Source organism: Pristiophorus japonicus, chromosome 27 (assembly GCF_044704955.1).
Source record: "Pristiophorus japonicus isolate sPriJap1 chromosome 27, sPriJap1.hap1, whole genome shotgun sequence".
Taxonomy (NCBI): domain Eukaryota; kingdom Metazoa; phylum Chordata; class Chondrichthyes; family Pristiophoridae; genus Pristiophorus; species Pristiophorus japonicus.
This window is the reverse complement of record NC_092003.1, coordinates 15,742,292-15,754,302: the sequence shown is the minus strand read 5'-3', so window position 1 is coordinate 15,754,302 and position 12,011 is coordinate 15,742,292. Positions and strand designations below refer to the sequence as shown.

Here is a 12,011-nt window from a genome sequence, read left to right as displayed (position 1 = left end):
GAAATGCACAGATTCACATGCAACATAATGGAATGGATGCGCCAAGAGAACGTGCGATGGGAGTTTACTGTCTGCGGGGACCTCTCCACCGCCCCCCCTCCTGAGGGTCTCCAGGCACTGCAGGCACCTCGGGTGTAACAGGCATTGGGGGGGACGGTCTGTCTGGCACTGACACCAAGCATCTGTAAGACAAAGGTCCTCTACCAACCTGCCCCCGCCACACAGCACTGCCCCCACCCACGGTTATCAAAATCCACGGCGCGGCCTTGGACAACGTGGATCATTTTCCATATCTACTATCGGCAAGGGCAGACATCGATGTTGAGGTCCAACACCTGCGCCAGTGCAGCCTTCGGCCGCCCGAGGAAGAGAGAATTTGAAGACCGGGCCCTCAAACCCTGCACCAAGCTCATGGTCTACAGGGCAGTGGTGATACACGCTACCTGCCCTCCTGTATGGCTCACAGACATGGGGCTCAAAGTTGCACCGTTAACTAGCACAAAATATAAAAACAGATAGCAGGAGTTTCTCTAGGTATATAAAAAGGAAAAGAGTGGCTAAAGTAAATGTTGGTCCCTTGGAGGACGAGACCGGGGAATTAGTAATGGGGAACATAGAGGTGGCAGAAACTCTGAACAAATATTTTGTATCAGTCTTTACAGAAGCGGACACTAACAATATTCCGACAGTGGATAGTCAAGGGGCTATAGAGGGGGGATGAACTTAACACAATCACAATCACTCAGGAGGTGGTACTCAGTAAGATAATGAGACTAAAGGCAGATAAATCCCCTGGACCTGATGGCTTGCATCCTAGGGTCTTAAGAGACGTATTGGGAGGGATTGTGGATGTATTGGTTGTAATTTACCAAAATTCCCTGGATTCTGGGGAGGTCCCAGCAGATTGGAAAACTGCAAATGTAACGCCCCTATTTAAAAAAGGAGGCAGACAAAAAGCAGGCAACGATAGACCAGTTAGCCTAGCATCTGTGGTTGGGACCTCAAAGTGCTGGAGAAGAATTACCAGCAGGGCACTGCCTGAGAGAAGACACTGGACTGATTGCACACGTCTTACCTCGGTCCATTCCGTGGAGCCGATTAGACCGAACTCCTCCGCGCCCCAGCTACCGAAGATTATAGAACGTCGTGGCCGCCATTTTCCTACAACAAAAATTTGCATTGATATAGTGCCTTTCACATAGTAAAGCACCATCCAAGGCGCTTCACAGGAGCGTTAGCAAACAAAATTGGGCACACCAGGAGATATTAGCGCAGGTGACCAAAAGCTTGGTCAAAGAGGTAGGTTTAAAGAGCGTCTTAAAGGAGGAAAGAGAGGCGGAGAGGTTTAGGCAGGGAGTTCCAGAGCTTGGGGCCCAGGCAACAGAAGGCACGGCCACCGATGGTGGAGCGATTATAATCAGGGATGCTCAGGAGGGCAGAATTAGAGGAGTGCAGACATCTCGGGGGTTGTGGGGCTGGAAGAGATTACAGAGATAGGGAGGGACGAGGCCCATGGAGGGATTCGTAAACTTGCATGCGAATTTTGAAATCGAGGCGTTGCTTAACCGGGAGCCAATGTAGGTCAGCGAGCACAGGGGGTGATGGGTGAGCGGGACTCGGTGCGAGTTAGGACACGGGGCAGCGAGCACAGGGGGTGATGGCTGAGCGGGACTCGGTGCGAGTTAGGACAGGGGGCAGCCGAGTTTTGGATGAGCTGGAGTTTACGGAGGGTAGAATGTGGGAGGCCGGCAAGGATTGCGTTGGAATAGTTTATTCTGGACTGAGGCTGTGAGGTGGGTCATGAAACCCCTGAGGAGCAGGAGTCGGCCATTCGGCCCCTCGAGCCTGCTCCGCCATTCAATGAGATCACGGCTGATCTTCGACCTCAACTCCACTTTCCCGCCCGATCCCTCGATTCCCTTAATATCCAAAAGTCTATCGACCTCAGCCATGAATATACTCAAAGACTGAGCCTCCACAGCCCTCTGGGGCAGAGAATTCCAAAGATTCATCACCCTCTGAGTGAAGAAATTCCTCCTCCATCTCAGTCCTCAATGGCCGACCCCTTATCCTGAGACTGTGTGACCCCTGGTTCTAGACTCCCCAGCCCGGGGGAACACCCTCCCTGCATCTACCCTGTCAAGCCCTGTGAGAATTGTGTCTGTTTCAATGAGATCACCTCTCATTCTTCTAAACTCCAGAGAATATCGGCCCAGTCTGCTCAATCTCTCCTCATAGGACAATCTCCCCATCCCAGGAATCAGTTTGGTGAACCTTCGTTGCACTCCCTCTATGGCAAGTATATCCTTCCTTAGGTAAGGAGACTCAAACTGTACACAATACTCCAGGTGTGGTCTCACCAGGGCCCGGTATAATTGCAGTAAGTCGTCTTTACTCTTATACTCAAATCCTCTTGTAATAAAGGCCAACATACCATTTGCTTTCCTAATTGCTTGCTGGCTGATCTGATACAAATGAGGCCCAAGCTTGTATGGGTTTAACTGATTGTAGACATCATTTCGGGCTTTGTTTGACTGACCAAGGGATTATTAGTATAAACAAAACTGCCATATGCCTGTTCTCACTGAAAATTGGCAACTGAAGGCACGGCCACCAATGGCGGAGCGATGGAAATCGGGGGGATGCTCAACTGGCCAGAATTGGAGGAGCGCAGAGATTGCGGAGGGTTGTAGGGGCTGGAGGGGCTTACAGTGATAGGGAGAGGGGGCGAGGCCATGGAGGGGTTTGAAGAGAAGGATGGACAATTTAAAACCGAGGCCCTGCTTGTGTTTGGGGCCTATGTGGGTCGTTGGTGCTTCGCTGGGCTGGGGGGCTCAAAGCGGCCTGCCCCGGGGTGGGGTGAAAGGTCATTGTGCATTGTGACAGGGCCGCCCGCTCACTCACCTTCCTTCACCATCTTGCCCAGAACCCTGCTGATCTCCAACATGACCGCAGTGCCACTGCTGGGGTCAATGGCCCCGTGGACCCAACTGTCCCGGTGATTGCCGTAGATAACGTAGCGATCTGTAACAGAAGGACACGTTAGAGCAGGGCGGCCACAGGCCAGTCACATGGTACGGTGCCAGCGGGAGAGTCACATGGTCCAGCTTCACTCTTGCCTCCATACTTCCGATTTGTATTGCTATATTACCGTGTGTATTATTGTAACTGCTATGTATGCCATTCTCACAGGTTTGTTGAGCCGTTGGGCACTTGATTGGTTGCAACAAGATAGTTGTAGAGCTGTTGCATTGTGAGTGGCTTAGCCGGTCACATGATGTTCGCAAGACTCAATAAAACCCCAGTCATAAGAAATAGGAGCAGGAGTCGGCCATTTGGCCCCTCGAGCCTGCTCCACCATTCAATAAAATCATGGCTGATCATGGACTCAGCTCCACTTTCCTGCTCGCTCCCCATAACCCTCGACTCCCTTATCGCTCAAAAATCTGTCCATCTCCACCTTGAATACACTCAACGACTGAGCCTCCACAGCCCTCTGGGGCAGAGAATTCCAAAGATTCACCACCCTCTGAGTGAAGAAATTCCTCCTTATCTCAGTCCTAAATGGCCGACCCCTTATCCTGAGATTATGTGACCCCTGGTTCTAGACTCCCCAGCCCGGGGGGGGAAACACCCTCCTGCATCTACCCTGTCAAGCCCCCTCAGAATATTGTATGTTTCAATGACATCACCTCTCATTCTTCTAAACTCCAGAGAGTATCGGCCCATTCTACACAACCTCTCCTCATAGGACAGGCCTCTCATCCTGGGAATCAGTCTGGTGAACCTTCGTTACTCCACCTCCAAGGCAACTATATCCTTCTTTAGATCAGGAGACCAAAACTGCGCACAGTACTCCAGGTGTGGTCTCACCAAGGCCCTGGACAGCAGCCATGACCCTGCAATTCTCGTCCTCAAACCCCTTAAACCGCTCCCCCCAAACGTTAACCACCTGCTCTCTGGGACGGATGCACACAAACCTGGTTCCATGCTCCCGCGGATAATTCCGATCACATTGTCCGATGGTTTTATCTCCCGTTTGTTGAACACACTGACTTGCACATCACTGTGGAAGACAACGAGTGTTTCGTTTAACACAAGAGTTCATCAATCAATGTTAGAGCTTCGACTGTTTGTTGTGTCTCAGGTGGGAGTGCTCTGCCCAGAGGGGCAACGTAAGCAGTGGATCGCTTCAGTGTCAACTTGGCTCAATCGGTATCTCTCTTTCCCCCTCTGAGTCAGAAGGTCGTGGGTTCGAGCCCCATTACAGAGACTCGAGACCCATAATCTAGGCCGACACTCCCAGGGCCAGTGCTGAGGGAGTGCCGCACTGTCGGAGGGGCAGTACTGAGGGAGCGCCGCACTGTCGGAGGGGCAGTGCTGAGGGAGCGCCGCACTGTCGGAGGGGCAGTGCTGAGGGAGCGCCGCACTGTCGGAGGGGCAGTGCTGAGGGAGTGCCGCACTGTCGGAGGGGCAGTACTGAGAGAGTGCCGCACTGTCGGAGGGGCAGTACTGAGGGAGTGCCGCACTGTCCGAGGGGCAGTACTGAGGGAGAGCCGCACTGTTGGAGAGGCAGTACTGAGGGAGCGCTGCAATGTCGGAGAAGCAGTACTGAGGGAGCGCTGCACTGTCGGAGAGGCAGTACTGAGGGACCGCTGCACTGTTGGAGGGGCAGTACTGAGGGAGTGCCGCACTGTCAGAGGGGCAGTACTGAGGGAGCGCTGCACTGTCGGAGGGGCAGTACTGAGGGAGTGCCGCACTGTCAGAGGGGCAGTACTGAGGGAGCGCCACACTGTCGGAGGGGCAGTACTGAGGGAGTGCCGCACTGTCGGAGGGGCAGTACTGAGGGAGCGCCGCACTGTCAGAGGGGCAGTACTGAGGGAGTGCCGCACTATCAGAGGGGCAGTACTGAGGGAGTGCCACACTGTCGGAGGGGCGGTACTGAGGGAGCCCCACACTGTCGGAGGGGCAGTACTGAGGGAGCGCCGCAATGTCGGAGGGGCAGTACTGAGGGAGCGCCGCAATGTCGGAGGGGCCGCCTTTTGATTTAAGAACTTAAACCGAGGCCCCGTCTGCTCTCTCAGGTAGACGCAAAAGATCCCACGACCACTATCTTGAAGAAGAACAGCGGAGATCTCCCTGGTGTCCTGGGCCAATATCTATCCTTTAACCAACATCACTGAAACAGATTACCTGGTCATTATCACATTGCTGTTGCGTGTCCTACATTACAACAGTTGTGAAGTTGCGAAAGGCGCTATATAAATAAAGTCTTTTCTTCTGCTGTACTGCCTATCGATGGGGATTGGTCAAGTGTGGGCTAGCAGTGAAATTTAAGTTCGAGTTGGGGCAGCGATTCGAAGCCTCCATTTGATGTCCAGGGATTAGCCAGACGCAAGGGTGGGCGATGAACGACGGACTGGAGATGGCCAATCAAGTCGCTCGCATGGTCAAATTGGGATTCATCCAAGGCCAAACCAAACTGGAAATTTGAAGGTCGATACCTTGTGCAATTGAACCTTCAACACCACCAGTCACCTAAAGGCCTTCATGGAGCAGCATGGAGCATACCACTACAAGGTACAGCGTGAGCCAGTCCGGGAGAGCGACGGCAGCGAAGAGGGCGACCGGATTGGACGTCACCATGACCCAGGTCGGTGATTGGAGCGTGGGCAGGTACAACAGGAGCGGCGAGGGTCGGGGCGAGGGAGCGGCGAGAGATTGTAGAGGGACGTGATCGGGGCCCAGAAGAGCCCAGGGCCCAGGGGCAGCACGGGCCCAGCCCACACTGTGCGATATGTGCGGGCACTAGGTCCGTGCAGCAGAGCTGGTCTCCAGTCGTCCTGGTTAACCCTTGCCACTGGACCAAGACCTCGCTGTGTCAAGCCCCGTGTGGTGGCTGGTGTGCAACGGTCACCCCACGTTAAAAAAACCCACCCACAGGCATCTTCCACCCTTCAGGATGTAGTTCGGGATCCGGAATATTAGGTCCTTCATTGAAACATCTGTGAACTCATTGAACTCGTCGCCTTTTTTGCGTGGAAGCAAGTCATCCTCGATTCGAGGGACTGCCTATGATGATGATCACCTGGACATGAACAAACCCACCGATTTTTGAATCAAAGGAAGAGTAACCAACCTGCCCCCGAAGGAGCTCACATTGTGAAATCCAGGACCCAGACGGTATTTGCAGCCGAGACCTCCCTGCCAGGCAGCGGGGGCATCAACGCCCCCCAGTTCACTGAAAGAAATGGAAGAGCAGTCAGAATGAGGGCAAGTGTGAGGTTGGTTGTGGCCGACCAATAATATTAATGATCCGATCTCGGGGTCAACCAATCATCGTTCCTTGACCAACAAACCAAGGTGAAGGGGCTAAGACCCACAGATCAAGACATCACGGGGCTTGAAACATAGAAACATAGAAAATAGGTGCAAGAGTGGGCCATTCGGCCCTTCGAGCCTGCACCACCATTCAATAAGATCACGGCTGATCATTCCCTCAGTACCCCTTTCCTGCTTTCTCTCCATACCCCTTGATCCCTTTAGCCGTAAGGGCCATATCTAACTCCCTCTTGAATATATCTAACAAACTGGCCTCAACAACTTTCTGTGGTAGAGAATTCCACAGGTTAACAACTCTCTGAGTGAAGAAGTTTCTCCTCATCTCGGTCCTAAATAGCTTACCCCTTATCCTTAGACTATGTCCCCGGTTCTGGACTTCCCCAACATCGGGAAAATTCTTCCTGCATCTAACCTGTCCAGTCCCGTTAGAATTTTATATGTTTCTATGAGATCCCCTCTCATCCTTCTAAACTCCAGTGAATACAGGCCCAGTCAGTCCTGCCATCCCGGGAATCAGTCTGGTGAACCTTCGCTGCACTCCCTCAATAGCAAAAATGTCCTTCCTCAGATTAGGAGACCAAAACTGAACACAATATTCCAGGTGAGGCCTCACTTGAAGAGACTATCTGACCCCTATTGGCCCTCTAACCCCAATCTATTTACTCCCCTCAAACCCTTCCCTGAGCAGAGGGGTCAACAACCAGGGGGCATAGATTTAAAGTAATTGGGGGGAGGTTTAGAGGGGATTTGAGGGGAAATGTCTTCACCCAGAGGGTGGTGGGGGTCTGGAACTCACTGCCTGAAAGGGTGGTAGAGGCAGAAACCCTCATCGCATTTAAAAAGTACTTGGATGTGCACTTGTAACCTACAGGTCTACGGACCGAGAGCGGGAAAGCGGGATTAAGCCGGATAGCTCTTGGTCGGCCGGCGCGGACACGATGGGCTGAAATGGCCTCTTTCTGTGCCGTAAATGTCTATGATTCCTCCCATGATTCCTATTGTCCCTCTTCTCTCGCTCTCCCAACTCAGCCACCAGTGACAGAACCCTGTTTCTGCTCAGGGTCCCTCAAACTCAGTTGGGTCAGTGATGGGGTGTTGCGGAACTTTGTCGGGGAGACTAGAACTAGGGGGAATAATCTTAGAATAAAGGGCCGCCCATTTAAAACTGAGATGAGGAGGAATTTCTTCTCTCAGAGGGTTGTAAATCTGTGGAATTCGCTGCCTCAGAGAGCTGTGGAAGCTGGGACATTGAATAAATTTAAGACAGAAATAGACAGTTTCTTAACCAAGAAGGGAATAAGGGGAGCGGGCAGGGAAGTGGACCTGAGTCCATGATCGTTTCAGCCATGATCTTATTGAATGGTGGAGCAGGCTCGAGAGGCTGTATGGCCTACTCCTGCTCCTATTTCTTATGTTCTTATGTTCTTATGTTCTTATGTATCCCAGCGATGGTAGGTGGCGATAGTGGTTGAGCGATCTAGCGATAGATGGATCAATGGACATAGACGGTGTTAGGTATGGGAGTTAGGCACAAGACTGAGTACTGTGAGCAAAATCTGATGTGACCTTAGTCTCTTTAATACAACTCCAGAGTGCCCAAGCAGCATGGCAGACAACCTTTTATACTCCCTTACACGAGGTGTGCAGGTGACCCTTGGGCCTCCAACAGTTGCGCCCTCTGGTGGCAAGTCTAACACAGTTACAATGTTTACATACGTAACAGGGGGCGTGGGGGGGGCAATTTGCGATCGGCGGCTTCCTGCGGGCGAACGCCTCCGACCGAGAAATGATTTCACGGAAATAGCTGGTGGTCCCGGACGGATTGCGGACGGAGGCCTCGTTCCGCTGTGCAGCGTACGGGAACATGTCTTCCAGGTACGTAAGCGTATCCTGGGATCACGTGGGCCTGGACCACCAATGAACATCGAGTATTCTCATTGATGATAATGGTGAGTACCGTTTGTACGAGCTCCCATTACTATCACTGAAACAACCACTAAAGCACAGAAACACAATCACATATTTAAAATTAATTGAATGTTTTAGAAAAGAATATATTTTTTTGAATGCTATTTTTTTGGGTTATAAATAAACTGACCTTAATGGAATGGACAGGGGTTTTAATATAAAAATTAGTGATTACATTTAATTTTTCTATGTTTTAAAACTCTTATGCTGGTGAAAGTAAGCCGTGCGCTTGCTTGTTCCGGGCGTAAGAGTTTGAAGGCGGTTCGCTGGGCAAACGGCCCCAATCCCTTCCCCGCGGTTACCCTTCCCGCGGGGATGCGTGCGATTGGTCAAGAGAAGTTTTGACGGATCGGGAGTGCCGGGTCTCTGCGCATGCCCATGGCGGGCCGAGAACCGGCGTTTGCGAGGCCTCGCCGGGGCTTGTGCGCGCATCGTCCGCGGCCCGAGAGCGGAGAAGCCCCACCGTGTTGGCGCGCCGGAACCTCAGTTTCCCCCGCCAGCTTAAGGCAGACGCAGATCCGTCCGACACTGCTCAACCGGCTGGGCCTTGAGTTTTGTGTGCGGGGCCTACAGCGGCTTGACACGAGTACTGACCAGATCAGGCGACGGGCGTCTTCAAAGCCGATGGGCTGTGCCGGGATGGGCGATAAACCTCTGATGTCGGATTGCGGCTGCCGAAAGGTGTAGTCTGCAAGCGAGCGAACAGAGCGACGTGTGAGTGCGGTGTGGTGACTGGCTCGCCCTGTCAGCTCTATCGACAGGAAGGCTCTATCCAAGGCTTTGGGGACTGGGCCCTGAGAGAGGCCCTGGGGATAGGCCCGGAACAGAGGCCCTGGGGATAGGCCCGGAACAGAGGCCCTGGGGATAGGCCCGGAACAGAGGCCCTGGGGATAGGCCCGGAACAGAGGCCCTGGGGGATAGGCCCGGAACAGAGGCCCTGGGGGATAGGCCTGTAACAGAGGCCCTGGGGATAGGCCCGGAACAGAGGTCCTGGGGCTAGGCCCTGAGGTCCTGGGTATAGGCCCTGAGGGAGGCCCTGGGGATATGCCCTGAGGCCCTGGGGATAGGCACTGAGAGAGGCCCTGGGGATAGGCCCAGAACAGAGGCCCTGGGGATAGACCTGGAACAGAGGCACTGGGGCTAGGCCCTGAGGTCCTGGGTATAGGCCCTGAGATAGGCCCTGGGGATAGGCCCTGAGCAGTTACCCTGGGGATAGCCCTGAGGATAGGCCCTGAGGACCTGGGGATAGGCCCTGAGATAGGCCCTGGGGATAGGCCCTGAGCAGTTACCCTGGGGATAGCCCTGAGGCCCTGGGGATAGGCCCTGAGAGAGGCCCTGGGGATAGCCCTGAGGCCCTGGGTATCGGCCCTGAGCAGAGGCCAGGCAATAAGGCAGGCACTACGGGTACGGTAGCACAGTGATAACGTTACTGGACCAGTAATCCAGAGGCAGGACTAATGATCATGAGACGTGATTTCAAACCTCACCACGGCAGCTGGGGAATTTAAATTCAGTTAATTAAATAAATCTGGAATAAAAAGCTAGTATCAGTAATGGTGACCATGAAACTACCAGATTGTCGTAAAAACCCATCTGGTTCACTAATGCCCCTTTAGGGAAGGAAATCTGCCCCCCTTACCCGGTCTGGCCTATATGTGACTCCAGACTCACAGCAATGTGGTCGACTCTTAACTGCCCTCTGAAATGGCCCGGCGAGACACTCAGTTGTGTTCAAGAAGGCGGCTCACCACCACCTTCTCACGGGGCAATTAGGGATGGGCAATAAGTGCTGGGCCTTGCCGGAGACTCCCACATCCCGCGAATGAGTTTTAAAAAGGAGGACGCAGCTATTTGCAAAATGCTCTGATTGTCTCCGATAATCACATGACCTGCTTGCTGATTGGTGGAGGATAAGCCACACCCAGTAGTTTCACTGGAATGTGTAATTGGAACCGCTCGGCCCAAGTTCTGAGCGACTTTGCAAAGTGTAATTCGAGCCATTCTGACTTCAGACTCCAGACAAGATAGAGCTCCTCCATCCCACCCCAAGTTGCTGACTCTCCCCAGCCCAAGTTCCCGACTCCCCCAACCCCCCAGCCCAAGTTCCTGATTGAGGGCCCAGGCTTAAAAAGGGGGCGGAGTCCAATACGCGCATGCGCAGAAGGATTCACAAAATATTAGTGCAAATAGCCACGCCGCTTTAAAAAGGCTAGGCAGGAGGAGGGAGACTGGGGGCACCAGCGATCCTACCTTTGGCCGGGTAATAGGGTGTCAGCTGGTCCCCGAAGTTGCTCTTGTAGGAGCCGCGTTCGACCCCAGAGGGGGGCAGGTACCAGGAGTGAGGGTAGGTCTCGTTCGTGTCGCTCGATTTCCCGTCATTGATATCGGCGGGATCGGTGTAGACAATAACGCCGATCACCCCGTACTTTGCTCCATTGATACCCTGCCGACCAAAGCAAACACATCATTCATTAACGGGGGCAGTCTTGTTGCAATCGGACACCTCTGCACGCTCCCTTTCCCACCCCGCGACTAAGGTAGGTCTCACTCTGCTTTCCGTGATCCCTTCCGTCCATATAACCTCCAACATCAGGATCTAGTCTCACTCTGTCGAGCCCCCCTAGTTGGAATTCTCACCTCCACAGCCAACAACTCCCAGCCTCCCTTCCTGGGACCCTGGTCTCGATCCCGATGGGAGTGGGTTTTCCGAGCGTGCGGGGGGTGCCGTACCGTCGGAGGGGCAGCACTGAGGGAGCGCCGCACTGTTGGAGGGGCTGTACTGAGGGAGTGCTGCACTGTCGGAGGGGCTGTACTGAGGGAGCGCCGCACTGTCGGAGGGGCAGTACTGAGGGAGTGCTGCACTGTCGGAGGGGCAGTACTGAGGGAGTGCTGCACTGTCGGAGGGGCAATACTGAGGGAGCGCTGCACTGTCAGAGGGGAGGTATTGAGGGAGAACCGCACTGTCAGAGGGGCAGTACTGAGGGAGCGCCGCACTGTCGGAGGGGCAGTACTGAGGGAGCCCCGCACTGTCGGAAGGGCAGTACTGAGGGAGCGCCGCACTGTCGGAGGGGCAGTACTGAGGGAGCGCCGCACTGTCGGAGGGGCTGTACTGAGGGAGTGCTGCACTGTCGGAGGGGCTGTACTGAGGGAGTGCTGCACTGTCGGAGGGGCTGTACTGAGGGAGTGCTGCACTGTCAGAGGGGCAATACTGAGGGAGCGCTGCACTGTCAGAGGGGAGGTACTGAGGGAGTGCCGCACTATCGGAGGGGCAGTACTGAGGGAGCCCCGCACTGTCGGAAGGGCAGTACTGAGGGAGCGCTGCACTGTCGGAAGGGCAGTACTGAGGGAGCGCTGCACTGTCGGAGGGGCAGTACTGAGGGAGCGCCGCACTGTCGGAGGGGTGGTACTGAGGGGGCCCCGCACTGTCGGAGGGGCAGTACTGAGGGAACGCCACACTGTCGGAGGGGCCGTCTTTCAGATGAGACGTTAACCGAGGCTCACGTCCACTATTGGAAGAGCAGGGGAGTTCTCCCCGGTGTCCTGACCAATATTTATCCCTCAAGCAAAATGACTAAAAAAACAGATTATGCGGTCTTTATCTCAGTGCTATTTGTGGGATCTGTGTGAGGATTGGCGGCCGCGTTTCCTACACTTCAGAAGTGCTTCATTGGCTGTAAGGTGCTTTGGGACGTGAAAGGCGC

General features: G+C 54.0%; 1 protein-coding gene across 1 annotated transcript in view; it reads right to left on the bottom strand.

The window, feature by feature from the left end:
- naaladl1 (N-acetylated alpha-linked acidic dipeptidase like 1) overlaps positions 1-12,011 on the bottom strand; it is a 102,564-nt gene that overhangs the window by 31,512 nt on the left and 59,041 nt on the right. Inside the window, exons 12-17 of the mRNA XM_070868035.1 lie at positions 10,561-10,753; positions 8,905-8,998; positions 6,140-6,241; positions 3,981-4,066; positions 2,905-3,024; positions 1,076-1,161 (exon numbers count right to left, since the gene is read on the bottom strand). Of these exons, the coding sequence (XP_070724136.1) occupies positions 1,076-1,161; positions 2,905-3,024; positions 3,981-4,066; positions 6,140-6,241; positions 8,905-8,998; positions 10,561-10,753 (681 nt within the window). The remainder of the gene's footprint in view (positions 1-1,075; positions 1,162-2,904; positions 3,025-3,980; positions 4,067-6,139; positions 6,242-8,904; positions 8,999-10,560; positions 10,754-12,011) is intronic.